Below are 23,720 nucleotides of genomic sequence, written 5' to 3' on the forward strand. Positions count from 1 at the left end.
GAAATTTACATAAGAAGTTGGTTTCGGTTCCAAAAAGTATTTAGTATCATTTTAATTTATTTTTTTCTCTCTTTTTTAAATCCTGCTCTGTCTTATGGGTGAAATTGGATAAGTTAATCGAAAGTATTAAGAAATTTAGTAATGGTAATGGTGACAAAAGAAGTGGAAGGACCTCAATTTAATATTATTGAAATTTAAAAATGATAAGAGTTTTTTTTAGTATTTTTCAAATTAAAAAATAGAAGTACTAGATAAGACACAAGGACATGTTGTAATCTCATTACTTGGATTGCAAATTCACATCAGTGGGAGGCCAATACTATATTGTGCTTTTAAATTAAAGCAAAGCAGGCAAACATAATTAGCTTAATAATATTGAGTTGATCACTTAAAGTTTGAAGGCTCAAAATAAAGTCAAAACGATCTGAATAACAAATCGATAGAGCTCATTTGAATTCGTCTCTCACAAAGGACTTGGCAATGTTATATAAATGAAGCTGACCCTTCAGACAAAGAAAGGATCACGCAAATTGTAAAGTCAGCTCTCAATTAAATATCACTGAATTGGGCTTAAAGCCCAGCACATCACGGTTCCAGGACTGAAAAACCCTGCAAACAAATAAAAATGGGACAAACCAGACCAGACTAATTCTTGAATGGGACATGCCAAAGATGAAGGTTTCTAATAAGCATGGTAAATTTCTTACTTAGTTCTGTATTTACTGCAGGGTATCTGATTTCTTTTTAACCAATGTGGTAGATCAATCCGGCCCAAAACATCCTGATCAGTAGCAAAGCAATTTGAAGGTCATGAAAGAATCAATATATAAAAATCTGACTGACAATGGGCATGATTCTAATTACATGGTAAAAGAATTTACTAATTACCAGCTTGTTCAGCAACTTGAGTCCAGTCCACATATACTTGGTCCTGTGTGTGTGTGCCAACTGCCAAACACACTCCAAAGTTTCAAACTCTATATCCACTGCATGCAACTATAAACTATTCTAGCAAAGCTAAGGCATAAAGATCAGTAAATGAAAAAGTAAGAAAGAAAAAGAAATTTCAGAGTCTGACCGTGAAGATGTGGCACCAAGCATGTGTGGATAATCCATTATCATTTTGCACTCATTGCAGAGGAATCGAAGCAAAACAAGGTGCACTTTTCTGCAAGAGGTTCAAAGATAAAACAATGAAAATCTGTATTCAACTTGAGCTGGTACCTGAACACAAATACCGCCATAGTTTACCAAGATAACATTCATTAAATCCCATGCTATTCTGAAAATTCTTGTAATATAAGAAACAAACTAACAAACTCAAACTGAGCAAAAAAAGAAGAAAAGACAGAAAAGAAAATATCCATTTTAACATCATCAGATGTGTAACACATGCAATCTCAAGCAGTACAAATCAACCTGGTGAAGGAGCATGACTACCAGAGCTGTTAATACATAAAATTTCACCGTTAGTGGATGATGGCATTCTGTTGCAAAAGCAAAACAAAGGTGATAGGAAAACCAAAGTAGCTTAGTATAATAGCTGAATACTCTATCTTACAATTAATTTAGGGCAAGAAATGAAATTCATCTATAAATAACCATAGTAAGGATGAAAGTAAAAAACTTATCTAAGTTTCTTGACAAGAATTCTAGACACTTTTGACAATTCTGCATTCTTTATAAGAGAATGATGGTCAATTTTTTAATCATCCAAAGGAGTGTCCAACAAGGGTGGACATGAGTGTACTGTTACAAGGTGTCTAACACAGTTTTTAGGGAAGAAGTATCCTACAAAATATAGACTATACTTACAAGCTGATTCTCCCAAATCTCATTAGCAAGGCCATAAAATTGAAAATAGGAATATTCATATTTAATTCACACAATTCCCACACAATAATACAAACTAACATTCTAAGGAATAAAGTGAACAGGAAAATGTAAAAGAAAATTTGAAACTGACTTTGAATGCCTAATGTCAAGCAAGTGAAAATCATAGACTAGTTAGGCCATATATCAGGGAGAAAAATAAGGAACATGCACTTTCTTGTCAAGAGTTCAAAACAGATGAGAGTTGAACATAAATTCAGATGTATCATAAGCTGGTAAATTACCTGAATCACAAATATCCTGTCAGTTTTGCCATATATCTTTCACCAGCAGCATTATCATGGTTCAATGACACACTGTGCACCAGGTGTTTGTGGTCAAGCAAAGGGCAAAATAAATAAATAAAGATTTGAAACAATATAGAGGATTACCTTTTCATCTTCATGATGCCAGAGCAATGTAAAAGTTCAACTGGCACAAAACCATCATTAACACTGTTTGCAATTTTCATGCTTTAAGTTCCACCAGCTGGAACCCTTTAGTTTGACAGTATTCTGTTGCAAACCAAAAGTTAATACTTCATTATCCAGATCTGTAAAATAAATTCATGAAAATTTTCTGCTCGTCAACCAACTGATAATCTAATTAATTTTACGATATAGAGTAAGGAACTTAGTTTGTCCTACATTTCATTGTTTTGTATTTATAACTCCTTAAGAACTTTCCTCGTTTTATTTTTTGGCTTTTTTTTTCTTCTGAAGAAAGCTTTGCAGCTTCAGGGATAAATTTTCACCATAGCCTAAAAGAAAGCATAGTTACCGGAAAACACTAGGTAGACACACCTAACATATTTATAGGTGCTAAACCGACCAGATGGCTGAATCATCATAATCATCAAGACCTTTAACGTTCTTTTTAAATTGTTATATTAAATTTAAGATGGCTTCAAATACATGCACTGTTGAAATGCTACATGAACAATCAGGTGAATTGAATAAAGTGCGTAAGAGAACAAAAGTTCAAGAAAACCAATCATTTTAAGGCAAAGAAAGCGCCCAAATTCTTGACAGAGACAATTACATGCTCCCTTTAATCTATCAATTATTCCATGTAGAAATTGGTCAGAACTAATAAATCATCAAATCCCACAAATTTGAAGAAAATGCAGCATCGATAAAAGTTTGCGTATCTTGGAGACTGATACAGAAACCTAAAGAGTAAGTTAAAAACTCTTTAATTACCAATTTACCATCATAAATGGCTGTTTGACTAATATTATGTCATTCATACGATCGATTAGATAAATTCTCAGAAAGATTGCTGATAAACAATACATATCTGCCTTTCCAACTAGCAAATCAATTTACATGCAACAAAGATATAAATAAACCTGAAGGTTAGGGAAATTTTCATAGAATGAAAAGATATATACCTGCACGTGCATGCATGATATCTGGTCCCTCATTAAGGGGAAGGAAGCACCTACATTGGTTAGGTAGCCAGAGGTTTCATTTATACTAACTGGCCCTGCCAAAATTAGAAACTATTTCCTTTGCTAATTGACTAGCCTTTTGTAGCTCCCCTCTTGAACAGAGTGAAGCAATTTGGGTATAGTAGCAGTCAAAGTCATGAAACTGAGACCTTCTCCTTATACCATCATAATTTTCTGCCACCTCCCCTACTTTCTTCATACCAGAAAATTGAATATCCAAATCAGCATAGGTGGTGGTCACAGACCTTGAAGCAACTGTACCAGAAGCCTCCATGTCATCAGGCTTGTGTAGTTTATGAGATTGATGGTAAGAATTAGATGAACTCCGAACAGGAAAAAACATGGCGCCAATTTCATTAAGGACAGTAATTGCTTCTTGGATACTTCCTTGCTCACATAAAGAAACGAGCAACCTTTCCAATGACTCTGTTTCAACTTCAACATCAACTCTATTTATTAGCTCAACAACAGACTGGGACTGAAGCATTTCTCTCAAGATGCTTCTGGCTTCTTCCATCCTTCCCTTGGCACATAGACCTCTTATCAAATATAAGAAACCCAAAAAATCAGGTGATGTACCTTTCTCCTTGAACTCAATAAAAAATTCAAGAGCTCCTTCCATATCACCCTTTTGGCAAAATCCATTTATAATAATACTTACAGTGAATTCATCAGGCCTTAGGGATTTTATGTCCAATTCACAAAGAAGCTTCAAGGCATCCTCCATAAGTCCAATTTTGCAATAACCATCAATAATCGAGTTATATACATGTGTATTTGGTTTAAAGCCCTTGAGGACCATCTTCTCAAATAACTGCTTGGCATCCGGAAGAAACCCCTCTCTACGCAAGGCATCAATCAACGTAGCATATGTGATTTCTGAGGGTACCAAATTAATTCTCTCTAATGAATCAAAAAGCCGAAATGCTTCAACAAGATGACCTTGGCGGCACAATCCATTTATAACTGAATTGTAGGAGATGATATTTAGTGTAATCCCCTTATTTTTAGCAAAACCGCAGAGATCTAATGCCTCACTGATATATCCTCCCTTGCAAAGGCCATCAACCATAAGAGAATAATCAAACACATCCAGAACAGGTAGCCTATCTTCAGCCACCATGACAAGTTTATATACATCCAAAACTCTACCATTCTTTATAAGTGTCTTAAAAAGAGAAACAGGCAACGTGACAGTTGCAGGTTTGTCCTTCATTTTGTCTAGAAACCAGAGAACATCATTGAGATCCTTCAGACACATGTAGTAAGCTAGAATCTTGCATACCTTAGGTTCAACTAGGCCATAATCTTTCAGAAATATGTTCAAAAATGACCGAGTTAGCCCCTCTTTTCTATCACTAATTAGCCCTTTTAAAATTGAATAGTAAGATTTGCTTGTCGCTATTGACCCTTTCCTCCTTGTCACCACATACACTTCACATGCAGACTCATGAAAACCTCTCTTGCACAAGAAACTGATAGCACCATTGCTGATGATATCATACACTTCTGGCCTCAATTTCTCCATTCTGTGAACCAAATTTAAAACTCCAGCTGGATTTTTTTCTCCCAAAATTGCCTTCAAAATTTTTTTGTAGATACCTACATCCAGAGCCAAACCTTTCCCATTGAATTCAATAAACACTTCTGTGGCCATATCTACCATACCCTGCTTGCAGAGCCAACTGATAATACAATTATAACATGCAACTGAAGAAACTGATGTCCTTCGGAACTCATCAAATATCTCAAGCGCCTCATCAATTCTACCAACTTTACAGTACCCATCAATCATTGTACAATATGTAATGGAATCTGCAACCAAATCCTTTTCTGGCATTCCCTTATACAGTGTATAAGCATTCTCAAATGCCCCCACCATGAATAGTGCTTTAATAAGTATGTTACACATAATTACATCCATACAGACTCCAGCTTCCTCCAATCTCTTCTTTGTTTCCAAAATCCCAGTGATATTTTCTTCCTCAATATAACCATGTAGCAATGTACTATATGTGATAGTATCTGCAAGTATGCCCTTTGAGATCGTATCAGCCTCAGATGTCCTCCCAAATTTGCAGAGTCCATTAATTACAGTATTATATGTAACAATGCTTGGATTAATCCCTCTCTTTTCCATTTTGTGTAGCAGATGAAAGACGTGATCAAGATCCCCTCTAATGCAGGACCCGTGAATTAAAGTTGCATACATAAATTCATCAGCTTCAATTCCCAAATCCTCAACCATCTTGAAAATAGCAAGTGCCTCTTCCAATTTTCCTTTCTTGCAAAATCCCAACATGATGGCAGTATATGTAACCAAATTGGGTTCTAATCCACCTTTCCTCATCTTTTCCAAAAAACCAATTGCCTTTTCCACATCTCCTAGCTTGGAAAACCCGTCTATGATTATGGTATAGCTAATTGTATCTGGTCTTATGCCTTTATCCACCATCTGTCTCGTCTTCTGAAATACCTCCATTAGAACCCCTTCTGAAATATAACCACAAATCCAGCTACTATAGAAAACAACATCAAATGCCAATCGTTCCTTCTCCATCCTACAAACCAAATCATAAACCTCATTAAATCTTCCCAATTTACAAAGAGCCCCCACAAGTGCTGTATAAGTCACAATATTAGGCTGTAAAGCTCCCGAATTTATGGCATTCTCGAAAAAATCAACGGCAATCTCTGGTTTCCCTATCTTACAAAACCCGGAAATTACTGAACTACAAACAAAATTGTCAAATGGGTATTTGACTTTCTGATCTGTCATCAACTCCAGGACCTCAATTGCCTTACTCATATCTCCCTGAGAGCTAAATCTATGAATTAACGAGAAAAAAGTGAACGAAGAAGGAAAAATACCATCTTTTCTCAAACAATCCCGTAATACTAATAAAGCATTCACCGGGTCTTTCCGGTTGTTACACAAGCCTTGAATTAGAGAGTCCCACATGCCATTCCTCGGAAAGTTTGAAGTTTCGGCCATCTGGGTCCTCATGAAATGCTCTGCTTCTTCATATTTGTGCAATTTTAGGAGAGCCCATGTGAGAATTGAGTGAGTTTGGGTGTTGCCTTTGATTTGGTTCGAGTCCATTTGAGAGAAGAAGTGGATGAGTGTGTTGAATCTGCGGGTTTGGGAAAGGAAGAGAAGGAATTGGATGATGGAATTAAGAGTGGGGGTGAAGCCGCTTTTGAGTAAAGTTTGGAGAGGTGGGAGTTCTGGAAGATTGTTACGACAAGAAGAATAAGAAGAGAAAGGTCGGCTGAGTTTAGTGTGGAAGAAAGTAGAGAAAAACATGGTCATTGTTTGTGGATTTTTTGAATTTGGCGGACGTTGTTGCTGCTGCTCTGCACTCGTCTGTTTAGTGGAGGATATGCAGGCATTCCTATAATTCCAGGCAAATTCAGGTGAAGATGTCCCAAAATAGAAGTTTGAAATGTTGGGACTTGGGTTTTGTTTTTTTTTTTTTTTGTTGGAAGAAAAAAAATAAATACAACCTAAACCGAGTTACTCAGTAACACACTGAAATCTGGCCATTTTCTTAACCAATTTTGAATAAAGATAATTAGGCTTAGATTATTTAGAAAAGTAATTTTTAAATAAGGATTGGGAGTATTTTAAAATTTATAAGAATTTTTTTTTTAATTCATAATAAAGTTCTTTTAATTTATAATAAAAAATTTTTAATTCATAATAAAGTTATTCCTCGATTTGAAGAGTACTTCCCCATATTTGAAGGATATTTCCCCTTCTACGGTATAGAGTGGGCTTTGCAGAGGCAGTTAAAACTTAACATAAAGCCCTGTCCAAAATTTTGAAATTAAAACCTAACATAAAGCCGTTAAAGAAGAAAAATAAAAAGACTTAATTAAAAACTCTAAATCACTACTGGTCTTAGTCTAAGAAATGCTTATAAAATAGACTGAACTCTAAATTTTTTCCTTTTAAATATTTAATCGTATATAATATAAATAACTTTAGATTCTCCTATAGTGTCGTTATTTAGTTTCAACTAATTTATTAATAACTTTAATACTTTAATAAGAATGTAATTTCAAACTCTAGCATAATATAAACAATAAAGACATACTAACTAATTTCATACCAAGCCTCACATTTTCTACGTTGTCTATAATTCTTTATGGCCATTTAATGCAACATATTTTCTCATATTTTCTATAATGCAAATTATGCAACATATTTTCTCTTATTTTATTTAATCAAATAAAACAAAAAAGTGAGAAAACCCATCAGATCGGCAAGAACCTCCCCATCATTATTTGGGAAAAATTTACAAATATGACACAAACTTTGATGGTTGTTTCATTTTAGGACATTAATTTTGCTTTGTGTTAATGAAGGACACATACTTTCATTTTGTGTTAATTAAGGATTATTTTTTTTTTTTCTTCAGTTTTTATCTCAACTTTGATTCGACGTTTGAACCATCAAAACTCCACCAAATTCAAAAACATTATACTGGGTTTAAAGATATACATCTCTTCTTTACAACCATATAAAGATTACCCAAATCGGATCTTTACAACTCTAAAAAATCGGCCCTAAAGTAGGGTACCCGAAATTGTTTGATTTTTCAAATTTTTTTTCCAGAGATCCGATTGGATAGTTTAGAGTACCCTACTTTTGGGCCAATTATCTGGAGTTGTAAATGTCCGATTTAAGTGATGTTTATATGGTTGTAAAGAAGAGATGCATAGCTTTAAACCAAGTATAAGTTTGCTAAATTTGGTAGAGTTTTGATGAGTCCAATGTCGAATCAAAGTTGAGATAAAACAGGGTCCTTAATTGACACAAAATAAAAGCATATGTTCTTCATTAACACGAATCAAAATTAATGTCCTAAAATGAAACAGTCATCAAAGTATGTGTCCTGTTTATAAATTTTTTCCTTATTAATTTATTAGTCCCTACCATCTTTTTTCGGCGGAGACTCGACCCCGACTAAAGGGATGATGAGATAGATGGCGTCATTTGGCCGCAGAAAATAGAAAATGGAAACGATGAGGAACCAAACCACTTCTGTTGTAAACTGGATTCGATTTCAACTTGTTCAGTAGGACCAATGTGCCACGTCAAACAAAAATGGCAGCAAATTGAGATTTCATATCTTCCTTATATTGCAGAAAACAATAAGGAAATAACATACTTAAATAAAAAAGCACATGTAATCCCATCTTGAAATCTCAAATAACATAATTAAATAAAAAAGAAAACGCAATCTAATCCCGAATAAATAAATGAGGTACAAATACAGCCTATAATTAAATAAATGAAAGCTTTTCACATCCGAAAAAATTCCACCAAACCCCGCATGACCAGGACACCCCCTACTGTTTGGAAAAGGCTCCAAGTCCACAGTAGTCAACCCTCCTTGTTAAATTAAATCAAGTAAATAAAAAGTATGATCATGTCTAATAATCTTCTCCACAAAATATAATATGTTTCTCCAGTATATCCCACATAATTTAATATATTCCACCAACATATCTAACGTTCACCAAAGAAGGAACATAAATTAACACCTTGTTTATTCAATGAAGGAGAACAATTTACCTATAAATTTTGCTAAAGAAGATTAACTATTAACAATCCAATAGCCAAAAAAACTTGTTCGTTGGAAATAAGAGTTTGACAATATGTTTAATAAGGAAAAAGCAAACCTATAAAACTACACGAAAAATTGGGAGGCAAGAGGTAAGGGAAGAAGAAGAAATAGTGCTTCAAATTCCTAAAATGGTCCTTATCTGGTCTGGAGGATGCCTTGCCAATGACTTAGGATCTGAGTAGCCATTCTTGGGATCCATAATTGCCTGGTATGTAAGGTCGTATGCCTCGGCTAATGATCTAGCCACTTGGATACAAGCTTCGGAACGCAACTTTGGAACCTGCATCTGCTCAAATTCGGGCAGGGAACCATCATTTCCCAAAACAAGCCCAAAGAAAGCCTTCAAACACTCGGAAAGAGAGGCTGGAGAAGTGTCCTCTATCTCTGCCAATGGGGTGTTACTCTCCTTGTTGAGTGACTTACGGAAGTAATGCATTTTCTGTGACAAGCCACATCTAATAAGGATTGCATCAACTTCTTTTTCTACAAGGGCTTGTATGTGTTTATTTATCATCATCCCAAGGTTCTTCACATATTCTGCTGCAATCTCGTACCCAGACAATGGTTGTTGGATGGCACACAAGCAATTGATGAGGAAAATCTTAGAGCTTGTTTCATTAAACTGCACCAATCCATGAAAATAGGCATTAGGAAGAAAGAAGCAATGAAGATTATACACAATAATCACAAGATCAAAGCTAGACATTATTAAATACAGGGACCTTTTATTTTCAGAAACTACACCAATTTCCCTCGTCATAGCAGGGTTTTGATAAAGCTTATATTTCAAGACATATACCGAGGAATCTTTTATATTTATAAATCCTCAGGGAAGTAATAATAATATCTTTGGTATCATAGTGATGGCAGCATGATGAGCTCAGAAATTTTAGTTTTTTTTTTTTTTTTTTTTATAGGTAAGTCTTAAATATGGTATAAAGGAATTGGACAGAATATAGGAGCAAGTGACAAAATCTTTAAAAGAGCTTGAAAAGGAAAGGCTATGGAAATTTCTAACAATATGAGGGACATCCTTGTATTTTTGCTAACCCAAATATTGGTAGTGCATTAGATTTGACATTTGTCATAATTTGGTACCAGAAATAATTGAGCACTAGAGTTGATGAGAATTACAACAAACCATAACAGTAAGCCAAGATATCCTAGGTTTGGCTGAATATAATTTGAAATCAGACAGCTGGGGAAGTAATGACTAATGAGAAAAGAAAACAGGCAAGTAGAAACCTGAGGTGACGGGGCAGAACTGCTGTTGGACAATAGTGCATCAACTGGTGATTTACTAAATTGACCTGAGTCAGAACTCATTCTACTTCTTCTTGAAGAGTGGCCCGCTCCCTTGGACTTGTGTGCCTCTGCTGCTTGCTCACATATCTGCAATGGTTGAAGTAATGGATTTCATTCAACTAAATATTAAATAAATTGACACAGTTCTCAAGTTCTGACTGCAAAGTTAAAATTTAATTTTCACATGGAGTCCATCAGCATGGTTTAAATCCCAAGTCTGTAGCATGAGTTCATCTGGAAGAGGTACAATGAAATAATTTTCTCAGTACGACGTTTCAAGATATGATTTCACAGTCTGACTCAGCAACAAGTTTTGCTTACAAGGGCAGGCGTGCTGACTTGGATTACTTAATAGAGTGGTAATATTGAGAGCATCTGTTTGTGGGATTATATGACCCACAAAAATAGGCACAACAGCACACAAAGTGAAGTTCTCCGTAGTTTGTCCTTAATTAATTGGAATGTATGACGCTTTTGAAACTTCAAGTATACTTAAAAACCATGTCAATGTTGTTTTGAGTATCATGAAACCAGAAACAAGTTCTGACACACCAAATGTCCAGCACAAACACACCTGAATAATGGGATCGAGTAAAGCAGATATGACTTGATCGAAATTAGGCTTTTTTCCTGATGTAGGAAGCATCATGCTGTTTTGTGTCTCAACTATTTCAAGCAGCACAGAGACTCCTTCCCTTACGGCTGGTGGGGGGGAAAGATCAACAGAAACAAGGGGAGGATACCTCAAAAGTTTTTCCCCTCGGTTTTTCAGAATATCAAAAAAAGTTTTCTGAGCAGCATCTTTCAATGTCCACAGTGTATCAGATAAAGCTGTTTCTCTCCCAAGCAAATCTGTTATCTGCAGGTAAACGAAGAGTCATAGATCAATGGAAAGGAAAAGAAAGACAAATAAAATGTGAGACAATTTATTCCATTGCTTGATGAATAGGGAAAGGCATCACTCACTGTGTAGCTGTAAAACTCCAGGGTGTTACTTAGTTTATACGAAATTATGAGACTGGATTGAGACTGCAAAACTTGTTCAACTCTCAATTTAAATGGTCGGCAAACCCCTTCAAAAATTCTATCTAGAACAAATGTCAAATCAGATTCTGTCTTTCGAGAATCACTTTCAGGGCTCTTGTAGAATTCGTTTTTGGTTGGGCCAGTATTTTCCGCAGCATCTGGATCCAGTAACAGTAGGACAAGTTCACGTTCAGATGCCAAGGCCTGCAAAGCGAGCAAGAAATTACAATTAACAGATGAAGAATTATAATTCACATATAGAACGCAACTGATAGGCCTCTGTTTTCACACCTGATGTAACCAACCTAGCATGTCCCCAACATATCGTAAGGGATCATGAGCATGAACTTCAATGGGTCGAGGCATTCCACCAGGTCCTCCACGTGTAAGAGCGCTGATAAACCGTCTGAACAATGCATTATGCCTCATATTTGCTACCTGGAAGATTAGTCAGCAAATAAGTGATCAGGGTAGTAGCAAATCATGATGACAAAGAGTTAGCATAGAGAATCACCTACCTCTTCTGCACAATACTTGAAAAGGGCAGGCCTTTCCTTGAGGCAACGAACTGCTGTTTTCAAAAGTTCACTAACTTGAGGATTGTCAGAGTCACCAAGTTTTCTACATCCCGCCTGAACCCACCTAGAAGAGAGAAGTAATTAAAGACCCATATATCAAATCTCATCTATCCAAGTAGCATAATAGTATTAAAAATTCAAAACAACCATTACGCACATCCACATCTATACTACTATTAAGAGAACCCTCTTCGTCAAAAATCATAAAGCAAGTCTCAAGTACATCCCTTACTACTTCAAACTGTAATTTGGACCAATTCACTCTCGTCCAATATAACCCATTTTATTTCTACCCTATCTCTTTTTTTGGTTGCAATGCAAGGAAACAAACCCTTTAACCTATCCTAATCCTAATCCATTTCCCGACCATTCCGCCCCACTTGGGCTAACCCCAAGTGCTTTCTAACCTCTATCTCATTCATCTTCCAAACCAAAAACCTCTATCATATTTGCACACACAACGGGAGATCATCTAGCATACATATCAAGGAAGATGATAGGATTAGGAGAGATAAGAACCTGCAGAGGCGCTCATAAGCTCCTTCTTGGTACACAGCCATCATATCCATGAGCTCCAAACCCGCACGCTGCAAGTGAACAATGCTAATTGGGTTATGTTTCTTCCATTCAAAATTTCAGATGCGCGTGAAAGAGGGATCAAGAGAGTAGAGACTAGTAGACTACCTGGTGATGCGTCCTCAACAGCAATTTACAGTTGCTATGAATCTCCTGAACGTGATTAAGCGCCTTGAAGAAGTTCTCGCTCAAATCCTCGTCCCTGAGAGCGCTGATCTCCTCGCTGGAGAGCTGGTAATCGCGGAGGAAGCAAGACACGATCTGCTGCCGCTGCGTGGTGACTTCGAGCTCCTGCTTCAGCCTCTCGGTGGTGGCGACGATGTCGCCGGTGGTGGCGGTGCAGCTGCTAAGCGCCTTGGCGATCTTGTCGCAGCAATTGGCCAGCGCGACCACCTCGTCCTCCACGCGGTCGAGGGCTTCTTGCGCGGCCTCCGAGGCGGCGAGGAAGTCAAAGTTGATGGAGAGGCCGCGCTTCTCGATGGTTGATCTGAGATTGCGGCGGGACTGAGGGGTATTTTCGGCATAGAAGGAAGAGAGGGTGTTGAGGGAGGCGAGAAGATCGGGGGAGTCGGTGCGGCACTCCAAGACCTTCTTCAGCTTCCGGGACAGCCCCGGCGCCAGAGTCGCCATTTTTGAGTGCCGTCGCCGGCAATGAGTAGCCGGAGATGGCGGGAGATGGTGGGTGGAGGTTGGGGACTGAAGAAGGGTGGAAGGAAGCTGGTGAAAGATGGAAAATGCTGAAAGAAAAACTCTAGTTTAACGGGAAATTTTCAAACTGGCCCCTTTTCTTTCGACAAATTATATTTTTAGTCTTATAGCTTAGCTGGATTTCATAACAAGAAGGAGAATTTATGTGCAGCTACACTTGCATTAATTTTTTTTTTTTTTTTTATACTTGAATTCTAATATTTTTAGGGTTGATTAAAAAAATTTATAATGTGTTTTAAGTATGTTTGTGGATATTTTTTATTTAAGATTTAAAGATAGTATTTTTTATTGAGAATATACAAAATAATGACAATATTGTAAAATATAGTTACAGCAGTTAAGATTAATGTGTAGTGTAGATCAGCTTTTTGTCCTGAGAAGACATGTCATTTTTTTTTTCAGGTACAAAACATAGGATCTCATTTTAACTCTGCCCTTATGGCATCTGCATGCTCCAATTGCATATTATATAACGTCTAAGGGTTTCAGAAAAGTTTTTTTTTTTTTTATATCCGGCAGGAATCGGATAACTTATTATTCCACTCATTCTCATCACTAGAGCTAACTCTAAGATTTAGAAAAACCAATTAAATCAATTATTACATAAATCAACGTATGTAATTTGATTAGCAAAAAGTTTGTCTAGTACAGTACAGTATTTGGCGCACAAAAAGAACCTGTATTATCTTACAAAATACTATTTACACTGACATAAACACACATAGCTGTGGACATTCCTCCAATTTTATTAAGGCTTTGATCTAACACTTGTTCAAAGTGCCTGAACTTAATATCATATTATTGCAGATTCCTTAGCTCCAAGAGTCTAGACCACCTCTTATCAATAGAAGGCTCAGAAGCAGTGCTTTGTCCACCAATATCTGCAGATCAGAATTTTATTTGGAAACTTTCTTGCTTAAATCAAATGATAGTTGTAAAGTTGTCACAGAACACTTACAATGCACAGTGGGATAAGATTTCTCACACACCTCTGAGCATGTATCCTGCAAAGTACAATATCCCTCAGTAGTTCATCAATCATTTAGCATACATTCAAAGGCATTGCATCAGTAGTTCATACTTTTATGGAGGTGGCAAGCCGAATTGTATCTGTTATTAGTGAATCAAGTTCAGCTTCATTTCCAGGCTTCACATAGATCACCTGTTTAAGCAGCTGTGTTAAAACTTAAAACACTATCTTGGGTAGTGAGAGAGAGCAAGAAAGAGAGTTTAGAGACTTAATGATGGATCATCGCCACCAATTTCAGGTAGTTGAATCATGTGTTCATCTCTGCTTGATGACAGAACCCATACATTAAATTGTGTGTCAATCTGTTACAGTACCACAAAAGATTTATGAGTGATATGCAAATTTTTACACTTTCTGCAATTGTTATCCTGTCTGGAGTTTATGATTGCATAAAACATCAATGTTTTCACACTTTTGCAAAGACAAAAAGTACCTCTCTGCAGTATGGAGAAGAGCAGTTGCTACATTTTCTGGTGAATGATGTTATGATCCTTCCATCAACAGAAAAGCCAAAGCTAGCATGCTGGTAAACAGAAGGGAGAATTAGATATATAAGTTCTGCTTCAACTTTCTCTTGACAAAAACATGCTGAGAAGGCATGGCTTTGGATCATATATTAATAGCGAGAAAAACTTCTGTATCCTGTTATAGTGGCGTGGCATCACACATGTAAGATGGGGGTTTGGGACATTGAAATTTGTAACTAATCCTTCTCTCTCACATGTTTGATTTCACGTCACTATAACAGGATATGAAAGTTTTTCTCATTGATAGCATATGGAGGGAATGCATAGACACATGTGTAATGTTTTCTTACTAGACAGTCTGGACCACACATTTAGTGTAACAGTCGATCAACATAATAAATCAATGGTCTAGATTTACAGTCTGACAATGATGCTTATGTCGTTAACTGTATGGCAAGACAACATTATAGTAAAAGGTCAAGAACAAGAATATTATAATGATATTTGAAAAATAATAATCTACAGGAAGTTGTAACTATAGTCTATAGCTAGTAGTAATGGGAGTGACCTTCTCGACGCAGAGGTTAACTGAAACTTGTGCATCCTTTTTGTTTTCATCTTCAATTAAATCTTGCAAACGCAGGTCTTGGAGGGAGAGAAGGTAATCACAGCTCCAATTCCCATGCCATCTCCCATCTGCTGTTGATATTCTGATCAGGCTGCGTGGACTACTACTCCTGCTGTTCTTTTTGTTAATCTGTAGTAGTGAGTCCAAATAGAAAATACCATACATAACTTTGTGTACTATAACTATTAGTTTTCCAGGCTAAATTATATTTATAGTTTGTAGTTTGGACCCAATTCCACTTTGGTCAAATAGTTTTTTAACGATCGCAATTGAGAACATTTTACATCAAATTAAATTAACGAAAATTCCGCGCGTTGATCATCTGAAAAGTTATCATAGTCATTTTATTAGAGATTTGGAGATTTCCAATGATATTGATAACCTTCCAATTGACCAACACATGGTATTTACATTGATTAGTTTAAGGGAAATGTAATTTTGGACTCAATTGCTATCCTCAAAAATAACAAGAATGTGATTACTAAAGTTGAAACTATAGGGACCAAAATGAAATCAGGTCTAAATTACAAGAACTAAAACTATAATTTACTCTAGTTGCTATGTAGTAGTTATTGACAATAAAGCTAGATATGGTTATCTGCAGCTGAAGTTGCAGACTATATATATAAGCAAGAAAACCAATTAGCTCAAGACAGAAAAGATATCACAGTAAAAGGAAAACAAAAAAATATAGAGTTTCAGACACAGTACTGTTGTTGAAGTTACCAGAGAGAAGCTGGCGTTTCTTTTTGAAGAAGCTTGGATTTTGAAAGTCTGAGACACCAATTTTGAGGGTTTGGGCTTTGCTGGGTTTACACAGGGTAGCTGGATATTTCTTGCTGATACCAAATGACCAACTTCTGCCATCTCCCTCTTACTCTCTCAGAACAATACAGGGAAGGAAATGTGGGGCATGTTTTCTTTATAACCTTATCATCATGGAGGGGTTGGCACCGGGCACTTAGACTTTAGATTATGATAGTCTGGCCAACAAAGAGACTTGATGATTTTTTTTTTAGCGGTAAAGACTTAGGATGGAGATTTTTTATTTTTTATCAAACCTTATTCAAAGTGTTTTTTTTTTTTTAAAGCGTTTTTGAAACTTCTAAAAATACTCCCAACATGGATTAAGAGAAAATTTTGACCACCATAAATTCATAATTGGACAACAAAAGCCAGACAACGGAGATACGAAAAATTATAAAATATAACCGATATACCGTCATGAGGTATAACCAATCCAATGTGTAAGAGTGTTATTAAACGAAATGTTTATATTAGTAGAGTATAATATTGATAACATACACTCTTATTATAACACATAGACTGATTATACCACGTGTCAGTGTATCAGTTATACAGAATAATTTATCCAGAGATACCCCACCTACCTAAGGCTGAAAGTACTCATTTACTCGTTTTTGTACCCAATCATTACCAAATTCTCTTTATATTTATTTTTTGGGAGATTTTGTACTTAATCACCGAAGGGTCATTGTTGGCAATATGATACCCTTGATATGAGTTTATTCACTTTGATTTCAGGGATACTTGAAGAGATCAAGAGTGATATTAGGTATGACTTAGAACATAATGATATCTCATACTCTAGCAAAGCTAAAACAAAGAAAATTATCTTAAATTTTGGGTTAGCTCCGTCATTGTATGCACCTCATCTTTTATTGTGAGTAAAAAGTAAAAATTTGACATTGCCTATTCTAAATTTTGCATGAGAATATATAAAACCATGAATCGTTTTATCCATAACCAATTTTTGTTTTTAAGAATACATTACCAATTCTTTTTAAGTTGACAATTTAAACTTGGGAAACTTAGAATTCAGTCCATTTTATGAATCTTTTTTAGACTAAAATCAGTAGTGATTTAGAGTTTTTAATTAAGTCCTTTTATTTTTCTTCTTTGACGGCTTTATGTTAGGTTTTAACTCCAAGATTTTGGGCGGACATGCAGCCTTTACAAAATCCACTCTACACCCTATAAGGGAAAATACCCTTCAAATCGGGGAAGAACTTTATTATGAATTAAAATGATTTTCTTATAAATTAAAATGACTTTATTATGAATTAATTTTTTTTATAAATTATTATGAATTAAAAAAATGTTCTTATAAATTTTAAAATGCATCCGGTCTCCATCTAAAAACTATTTTTCTAAAGAACCTAAGCTTAATTATTTCTTTAAACTTTAACATTGTATTAAAATGTGTTATACTCGATGACTAAATGTGCTCTATAATTCAATCACATTTAGTCTCGCCATGTGCAATGGCTTGTGTTGATTGTATACATGATATTGCGACTGGTACAAATGTCTTGTAAACCACATGCTCAAAACTAAGAGGAGTACACCTTTGCATCACTCATATACTTCTATAAATATAAACTATTTAATTAAGAAATGAAAAGAATAAAAAAATAGCTAGTTTGTATTTTAACTTTTAAGATAATACCGTATTTTAATGCTTTTCTAGGAAAACTGAAAAAGTATCGATATTTTTATTAGAAAATTAAGATTAAATATCAAATTTTAATAATTTTTTGGTATAGCATGAAAACTATATAATATTTCAATTAAACCACCAAATTTAAATGTAGTTTTTTAGATTTGGTCACAAATATGTTATCCTCTTTGATTTGAACATTTTCCATTTGACATTTTGTCTTTTGGCCCACATATGATGAGTGTTAGTTAAAATTTATAAGGTTTTGATAAAATTGTCCTTGAAATTTTTATATTATCTTGAAAATTTGCTAATGTAGTCTCAACTTCACATTTAGTTGTAATTGTACGACACTCACAATTTCAAATTTAGTTGTGACTGAATGACAGTCACATCTAAGTTGTGAGACAGCCACAATTAAGTTGTGACTTAATTGAAATTTTTTTAGAAAAATTATACTACAATATAGTATAAATAGAGATTAAAATAATACTTTTACTCAAAATAATACATAGTATAGTAGTGTGAGTTGTCTATTTCAATTTACCAAGACAGTCACAATTAAGTTGTGACTGGATTGATTTTTTTTTTTTTAATACAATATAGTATAAAGTAATATAATATTTGTGATGTAATATTATTTTTATTGTAGAGACATGTTATGTAATATTTGTAAATTCTAATACCTTTTACTTTATTATTTTGTTTAACTTTTTAGCTAGTAGCTAATCTAAAATGTTATTTAATTTTGATATTTAAATTAAAAAATTATTAAAATTTACTAATTAAATTCAATGTACCTTATTTTTATTTCTCGTTTACAAAAAGAAAAGTTAATCAGAAAAGTTAATGCGGGCAGAAAACCAAAAAAAAAAAAAAAAGGTCATACAAATTAAACCAGCCGATCCAAATTAATCCGGGCAATTTGGTTCAATTACCGAACAAAAATAGTCGATCGGTCCAAGCAAACCAAACCGAACCAATCGAAGTCAATTTACGTGAAAACCGAAACAGACCGCTCTCTTGTGATATTATATTTTTCCCACGTGTCTTCCTAAGATTAGTGTTCTAAAAACCGAACCAAAACCCTTGCACACCCGATCACTCTGTCTTTATAATCCCGTGCCCTACTCCACTCCTTATTGCGTAATTTTGGTTTCCACCCCCCTTTTTCTCATTCCGCCGCAGATTCCAGTCGGTCTCCCTCTTTTTCGCCGCTCACCGCCGCCAGCGCCATCGCGACTGCGACCCAATCGCAGGCACTCAGGTCCCTCCCTCTCGAACTTTCTCTCGAATTTTTTTTTTGTGTTTGAATTTTATCTGGGTTTGAGGCTCTCTTTCAGTTGGGTCTACTAAATTTTTTGAGATTCAAAAAATATTTTCTGACTTTTCCGTTTGTTTACATTCAAAATCGAAGATTCGATTATATTTTGACGCAGAGCCTCTGGTGAAACCTAATATTTTAAAAGTGGAGAATGCTGCAAAACTGTTCTCATCTTTTTCCATCACTTTTTTTCTTTTTTTGTAATTTGTAATTTTTGTTTCCTGATTTCTTTAGGATTTTTAATAATTATGTTTCCTTAGTCAATTGGGATTTTACTTTATGTTTATGTTTTGCTACCTAAACTTGAGCCTTTTCAAAGATTTCAGATTTTAGAGTTTCTCTTGGGCCTTTTTGCCCTAGAACTCATCTATATGTATTAACTTTGCTTTATATAATCTGGGTTTGACTCAAATTGTTTATTTGCAGGTTGTGATGAGCACAGAGCTGTTTTGATGCCCTTTAATTTGCCAGTTCATACGTGAGTGTTCTGTTTCTGTCTGAAAGGAAGATGATAGGCACTATCTTGCCCTTGCCGGCTCCTCCTTCTGATGGAAACCTGGGGCCTCTTCCACCATCCCAAGTGACCGAAGTGAACGAGGATGAGGAGCTGAACACAGCCAACTCGGTTCCTACTTCAGTTGCGACGCATACTAGGACTATTGGTATAATTCATCCGCCCCCGGACATCAGAAACATTGTTGACAAAACAGCCCAATTCGTGGCAAAGAATGGACCGGAGTTTGAGAAAAGAATCATAGCCAATAATACCGGAAATGCAAAGTTCAACTTTTTGATTTCCTCAGATCCCTACCATGCATATTATCAGCATCGGTTGTCTGAATTTCGTGCCCAGAATCAGTCTTCTGCACAGCAACCTTCTTTGAAAACTGAAGATTCTGATGCGCCTGAGTCAGCCCCACCAGCTCCAGCTGAAGATGGTGAAACAGGAGCACCAAAACCCGATCCCTCTGCCATGTTTAAACCCGTACGCAAAGTGCTTGAACCACCAGAAGCTGAGCAGTATACTGTCCGGCTTCCTGAAGGGATTACTGGGGAAGAATTGGATATTATTAAGCTCACAGCCCAGTTTGTAGCTCGAAATGGGAAATCGTTTTTGTCAGGTTTGACAAACAGGGAAATCAATAACCCCCAGTTCCATTTTCTGAAGCCTACCCATAGTATGTTCATGTTTTTTACTTCCCTGGCTGATGCTTATTCGAAGGTGTTGATGCCTCCGAAGGGTTTGACAGAGAAGCTTAAGAAGAGTGTTGCAGACATGACAACTGTTCTTGAGCGGTGTGTGCATCGGCTGGAGTGGGAGCGTTCACAGGAGCAGGCAAGGCAGAAGGCTGAAGATGAGATTGAGCAGGAAAGGATACAAATGGCTATGATTGATTGGCATGATTTTGTTGTGGTTGAATCAATAGACTTTGCAGATGATGAGGATGAAGATTTACCTCCTCCAATGACCCTTGAGGAGGTTATAAGGAGAAGCAAGATTACTGATATGGAAGAAGACATTGTTGAGCCTGTAAAGGAGGTGGAGATGGAAATGGATGAAGAAGAGATGCAGCTTGTTGAAGAGGGCATGAGGACAGCCAGACTTGAAGAGAATGATGATGAAAAGAAGAATGAGAATAAGGTAACAGAGGATCCAGAACCACCAATGAGAATTGTGAAGAACTGGAAGAGACCTGAGGAGAGGATCCCTGCTGAAAGAGACCCAACAAAGTATGTCATTTCCCCAATCACTGGGGAGCTTATCCCTATCAATGAGATGTCTGAACACATGAGGATTTCCCTCATTGATCCAAAATACAAGGAGCAAAAAGAAAGGATGTTTGCTAAGATTCGGGAAACTACTCTTGCTCAGGATGATGAAATCTCAAGAAACATTGTGGGCCTTGCGCGAACCCGTCCTGATATTTTCGGTACCACAGAGGAAGAAGTTTCTAATGCTGTTAAGGCTGAGATTGAAAAAAAGAAAGATGAGCAACCAAAGCAGGTCATATGGGATGGTCACACTGGAAGCATTGGCCGCACTGCAAATCAAGCCATGTCACAGAATATCAGTGGAGAGGATCAGAACGATGTTCTTAACAATGAGGCAAGGAACCTTCCTGGTCCTGCAGCTCCTCCTCAAAGACCTGGTATGCCTCCAGTTCGTCCTCTTCCCCTACCACCACCTGGTCTGGCATTGAATCTTCCTCGTGTTCCTCTAAACTCAGTCCAGTATTCTGCTCCAACTAGTGGTGGCCTCCCTGGACCTCCACCAAGGGGACCAGTTCAATATCCATCAGTTCGACCACCTGGACCACCTGGACCTCCAATGCCCATGGGTTCTGGACAGCAGTATCGGCCACCTCCTATGCCTCCAATGTCTATGAGTGCACCTAACATTCCTGTACCACCTCCACCTGGATCTCAGTTTACACCTATGCAACCTCGGCCATATATGCCTACAATGCAAATGATGCCTCCACCACCTATGCCTCATGGAATGCCTCCACCGCCACCACCTGAGGAGGCTCCTCCACCACCTCCAGAAGAACCTGAGCCAAAGCGGCAGAAGCTTGATGATTCAATGCTTATTCCAGAAGATCAGTTTCTGGCACAGCATCCGGTATGGATTCCCTGCATATCCTTTGTCTTTTGACCACTGTAGATTCTCCATTAATTGAAATCTTATTGTTTATTGCTGGTAGCCTGACAGACTATTCCTTTTATTTATTAACTTTTTGGTTGCAGGGACCTGTTCGAATCACTGTATCTGTTCCCAATGTTGATGAAGCCAATCTCAAAGGACAACTTTTGGAGATTACGGTGCAGTCTTTATCAGAAACTGTTGGGAGTCTAAAAGAGAAAATTTCTGGCGAGATCCAGCTTCCTGCAAACAAACAGAAATTGAGTGGAAAACCTGGCTTTCTCAAGGACAATATGTCACTTGCATATTACAATGTTGGAGCAGGAGAAACACTTTCTCTTTCATTAAGAGAGCGTGGTGGTAGAAAGAAATGAACAGATTCTTTGACCAGGCCAATTAAGGTTTTTGCTGTATTTTTACTTTACCATGAGAATTTGCAATATATCATGTGGGACTATGTTATTCTACCTTCTTTAGTGTTATTTTGGAGATTATATGTTGGTCATGTATTAATAGAATGATCTTCTGAAAATATTATTGTTGTCTTTAACTGATGGTAAGTATCGTATCTACTACAGATCTGGTGCCTCGGGCGAGTGTCTCTTAAGGACAATGGGAAGTAGATCAGTTCCTTTTGCTTAGCCAGAGCAAGTCATTTGCTTATATATCTAATTATTGCTCCTTTTTGCAATGCAGTTTTTTTCTGTGGAAAGTATGTGCGAGTCGTATTATGGTTTTGATATCCCTAGAAGTGTTCTTGGTGTCAGAAGACCTTTGTTTATTTTGAGTTATTTCAATGTTCATTTCCAATTTTGTTGCTGAAAGATTTGCTCTTGGTGAATGTTAGTATTATGGTTCCCCCCCCAGTTTCATTTTGTTGGGTTATGTTGCACATTGCCTTTAGAAAAGGGTTTATGCCACAGAAGCTTGTATTATTTTGCACTCATGTTATCCTTGAACCAGCCAATAGCAAGCAGTGGCTGGTAGTGTTGGTGTTTTCTGATGATTATTGTTAACTACAGGATAGAGGCTTAGAGCTACATGTTGGGACTCATAATATGGTCTGTGCAACCAGTTAGATGTGTTTTCTCTAAGCATCTACGCCAGGTAAGATGTTTTTTCATCTTTGCTGTTTTCATGTAGACTTCCTTGTACTACTTCCAACTCTGATGGCAATCCTTATGCATGCCATTTCTTTTTGCAGCATGGACTGGGACCACCGGGTATGATTGCAGTACCATGTTAGAGGAACAAGCAAGATCTTATATCTTTGTATTTTCTCTAGGATTGTTAAAGCAAGGTTATGTAGCTTTCCTATGTTATACCTGGGATTGAATTTGATGATAAAAGCTTACAGCTAAAATAGAAATGTCCTGATTTGTTTACAAGAGATGTCAGTAACTGTTCAGTCGCACTAATTTGGTGCTGGCAGCACAATTTCTGTTAAGCTAGCAGTTGATTTGGAATCTTTTGCATTTCAAACCTCATTTTAGATCCTTTTTACCCTTCATCTTACAATTTTTTGGAATTGGGAGAAAGATATAATCCTGTAGTTGGTGCATTCCTCATTTTTTGCACATGTATAGTTTAATCTTCTTGTTGAACACTTCCCTTCACTTTGGGGTGACAATATCATTGTTCTGTATTAGCTTCTTTATAAAAAGACAGAATCTGGCTCCCATCTTATCAGCAAGATGGAGTTGGGGGTCTTTGTCTACCATATCAATAGGCACATGAACTCTTATATGATATCTCTTCTTGTTACTGTCTGCTGATCGCTTGTTTTGGTTGCTGTTTGTGCTTGCTGGATGTTTAAAGTTTAAACCTTGACATGTATAATTCTGGCATTCCATTAGCATCTTTATTCTTCATTTTGTACCTTCTTTTTGGTCTTGATAAGTGATATCTCCCTTGTTATAGTCGAAGGATGAGTTTCTGACACCAAAATAATTTCCCAAACTTTGTAAACCAAGTGACTGGCAGATGAAAATACGGTTATTTGCTGAAGTAAA

At 36.5% G+C, this 23,720-nt stretch overlaps 4 protein-coding genes across 8 annotated transcripts; 1 reads left to right on the top strand and 3 right to left on the bottom strand.

The window, feature by feature from the left end:
- Positions 1 to 394: 394 nt before the first annotated feature.
- Positions 395 to 6,726, bottom strand: LOC147295802 (Pentatricopeptide repeat (PPR) superfamily protein). Of its 3 annotated transcripts, XM_086232922.1 has the most exons (7): positions 3,266 to 6,726; positions 2,265 to 2,387; positions 2,118 to 2,189; positions 1,079 to 1,168; positions 889 to 948; positions 708 to 781; positions 395 to 609 (listed from the first exon to the last, which is right to left on the bottom strand). In XM_086232922.1, exon 1 carries the CDS (start codon positions 6,636 to 6,638, stop codon positions 3,351 to 3,353), a length of 3,288 nt encoding a protein of 1,095 aa, XP_086089048.1. In that variant the 5' UTR covers positions 6,639 to 6,726; the 3' UTR covers positions 395 to 609; positions 708 to 781; positions 889 to 948; positions 1,079 to 1,168; positions 2,118 to 2,189; positions 2,265 to 2,387; positions 3,266 to 3,350. The 3 variants fall into 3 exon arrangements, with proteins under 3 accessions (XP_086089048.1, XP_086089047.1, XP_086089049.1); XM_086232921.1 differs by having other exon boundaries at positions 395 to 781; XM_086232923.1 differs by lacking the exons at positions 395 to 609; positions 708 to 781; positions 889 to 948; positions 1,079 to 1,168 and adding an exon at positions 1,430 to 1,445.
- A 2,141-nt stretch (positions 6,727 to 8,867) lies between these two features.
- On the bottom strand, positions 8,868 to 13,318 carry LOC147295803 (oligomeric golgi complex subunit). Its single transcript, XM_086232060.1, has 8 exons — positions 12,555 to 13,318; positions 12,390 to 12,457; positions 11,807 to 11,934; positions 11,584 to 11,726; positions 11,233 to 11,496; positions 10,841 to 11,125; positions 10,207 to 10,353; positions 8,868 to 9,583 (listed from the first exon to the last, which is right to left on the bottom strand). Exons 1-8 carry the CDS (start codon positions 13,074 to 13,076, stop codon positions 9,077 to 9,079), a joined length of 2,064 nt encoding a protein of 687 aa, XP_086088186.1. The 5' UTR covers positions 13,077 to 13,318; the 3' UTR covers positions 8,868 to 9,076.
- Positions 13,319 to 13,750: 432 nt separating this feature from the next.
- LOC147295804 (E3 ubiquitin-protein ligase, putative (DUF177)) lies at positions 13,751 to 16,233 on the bottom strand. Of its 2 annotated transcripts, none has more exons than XM_086232215.1 (7): positions 16,006 to 16,233; positions 15,220 to 15,408; positions 14,618 to 14,707; positions 14,397 to 14,486; positions 14,236 to 14,316; positions 14,113 to 14,158; positions 13,751 to 14,035 (listed from the first exon to the last, which is right to left on the bottom strand). In XM_086232215.1, the coding sequence occupies exons 1-7, from the start codon at positions 16,144 to 16,146 to the stop codon at positions 13,953 to 13,955; spliced, it is 720 nt and encodes a 239-aa protein (XP_086088341.1). In that variant the 5' UTR covers positions 16,147 to 16,233; the 3' UTR covers positions 13,751 to 13,952. The 2 variants fall into 2 exon arrangements, with proteins under 2 accessions (XP_086088341.1, XP_086088342.1); XM_086232216.1 differs by having other exon boundaries at positions 15,220 to 15,896; positions 16,006 to 16,144.
- Positions 16,234 to 18,851: 2,618 nt separating this feature from the next.
- LOC147295805 (putative splicing factor 3A subunit 1) lies at positions 18,852 to 23,444 on the top strand. 2 transcript variants are annotated; one of them, XR_015120434.1, is made up of 5 exons: positions 18,852 to 19,007; positions 19,491 to 21,687; positions 21,813 to 22,109; positions 22,731 to 22,815; positions 22,913 to 23,444. XR_015120434.1 is itself a non-coding variant. In XM_086232687.1 (4 exons), exons 2-3 carry the CDS (start codon positions 19,573 to 19,575, stop codon positions 22,080 to 22,082), a joined length of 2,385 nt encoding a protein of 794 aa, XP_086088813.1. In that variant the 5' UTR covers positions 18,852 to 19,007; positions 19,491 to 19,572; the 3' UTR covers positions 22,083 to 22,109; positions 22,287 to 22,399. The 2 variants fall into 2 exon arrangements, 1 of the variants encoding a protein (XP_086088813.1); XM_086232687.1 differs by lacking the exons at positions 22,731 to 22,815; positions 22,913 to 23,444 and adding an exon at positions 22,287 to 22,399.
- The last annotated feature ends 276 nt before the right edge of the window (positions 23,445 to 23,720 follow it).

The sequence above is a fragment of the Dryas octopetala genome, chromosome 2 (assembly GCF_963921425.1).
Source record: "Dryas octopetala chromosome 2, drDryOcto1.1, whole genome shotgun sequence".
NCBI classification, from domain to species: Eukaryota; Viridiplantae; Streptophyta; class Magnoliopsida; order Rosales; family Rosaceae; genus Dryas; species Dryas octopetala.

What these genes read in the sequence shown, in the direction of transcription:
- LOC147295803 (XM_086232060.1), bottom strand. Translation starts at nt 13,076, where the DNA reads ATGGCGACTCTGGCGCCGGGGCTGTCCCGGAAGCTGAAGAAGGTCTTG. An exon ending in TGTTGAGGACGCATCACCAG is followed by an intron (nt 12,458 to 12,554) that starts GTAGTCTACTAG and finishes GTTCACTTGCAG; the next exon opens with CGTGCGGGTTTGGAGCTCAT. An exon ending in GTTCTGCCCCGTCACCTCAG is followed by an intron (nt 9,584 to 10,206) that starts GTTTCTACTTGC and finishes GGATTGGTGCAG; the next exon opens with TTTAATGAAACAAGCTCTAA.
- LOC147295804 (XM_086232215.1), bottom strand. Translation starts at nt 16,146, where the DNA reads ATGGCAGAAGTTGGTCATTTGGTATCAGCAAGAAATATCCAGCTACCC. An exon ending in CTTCTCCATACTGCAGAGAG is followed by an intron (nt 14,487 to 14,617) that starts GTACTTTTTGTC and finishes GTACTGTAACAG; the next exon opens with ATTGACACACAATTTAATGT. An exon ending in ATCTTATCCCACTGTGCATT is followed by an intron (nt 14,036 to 14,112) that starts GTAAGTGTTCTG and finishes TCTGATCTGCAG; the next exon opens with ATATTGGTGGACAAAGCACT.
- LOC147295802 (XM_086232922.1), bottom strand. Translation starts at nt 6,638, where the DNA reads ATGACCATGTTTTTCTCTACTTTCTTCCACACTAAACTCAGCCGACCT.
- LOC147295805 (XM_086232687.1), top strand. Translation starts at nt 19,573, where the DNA reads ATGATAGGCACTATCTTGCCCTTGCCGGCTCCTCCTTCTGATGGAAAC. An exon ending in AGTTTCTGGCACAGCATCCG is followed by an intron (nt 21,688 to 21,812) that starts GTATGGATTCCC and finishes TTTTGGTTGCAG; the next exon opens with GGACCTGTTCGAATCACTGT.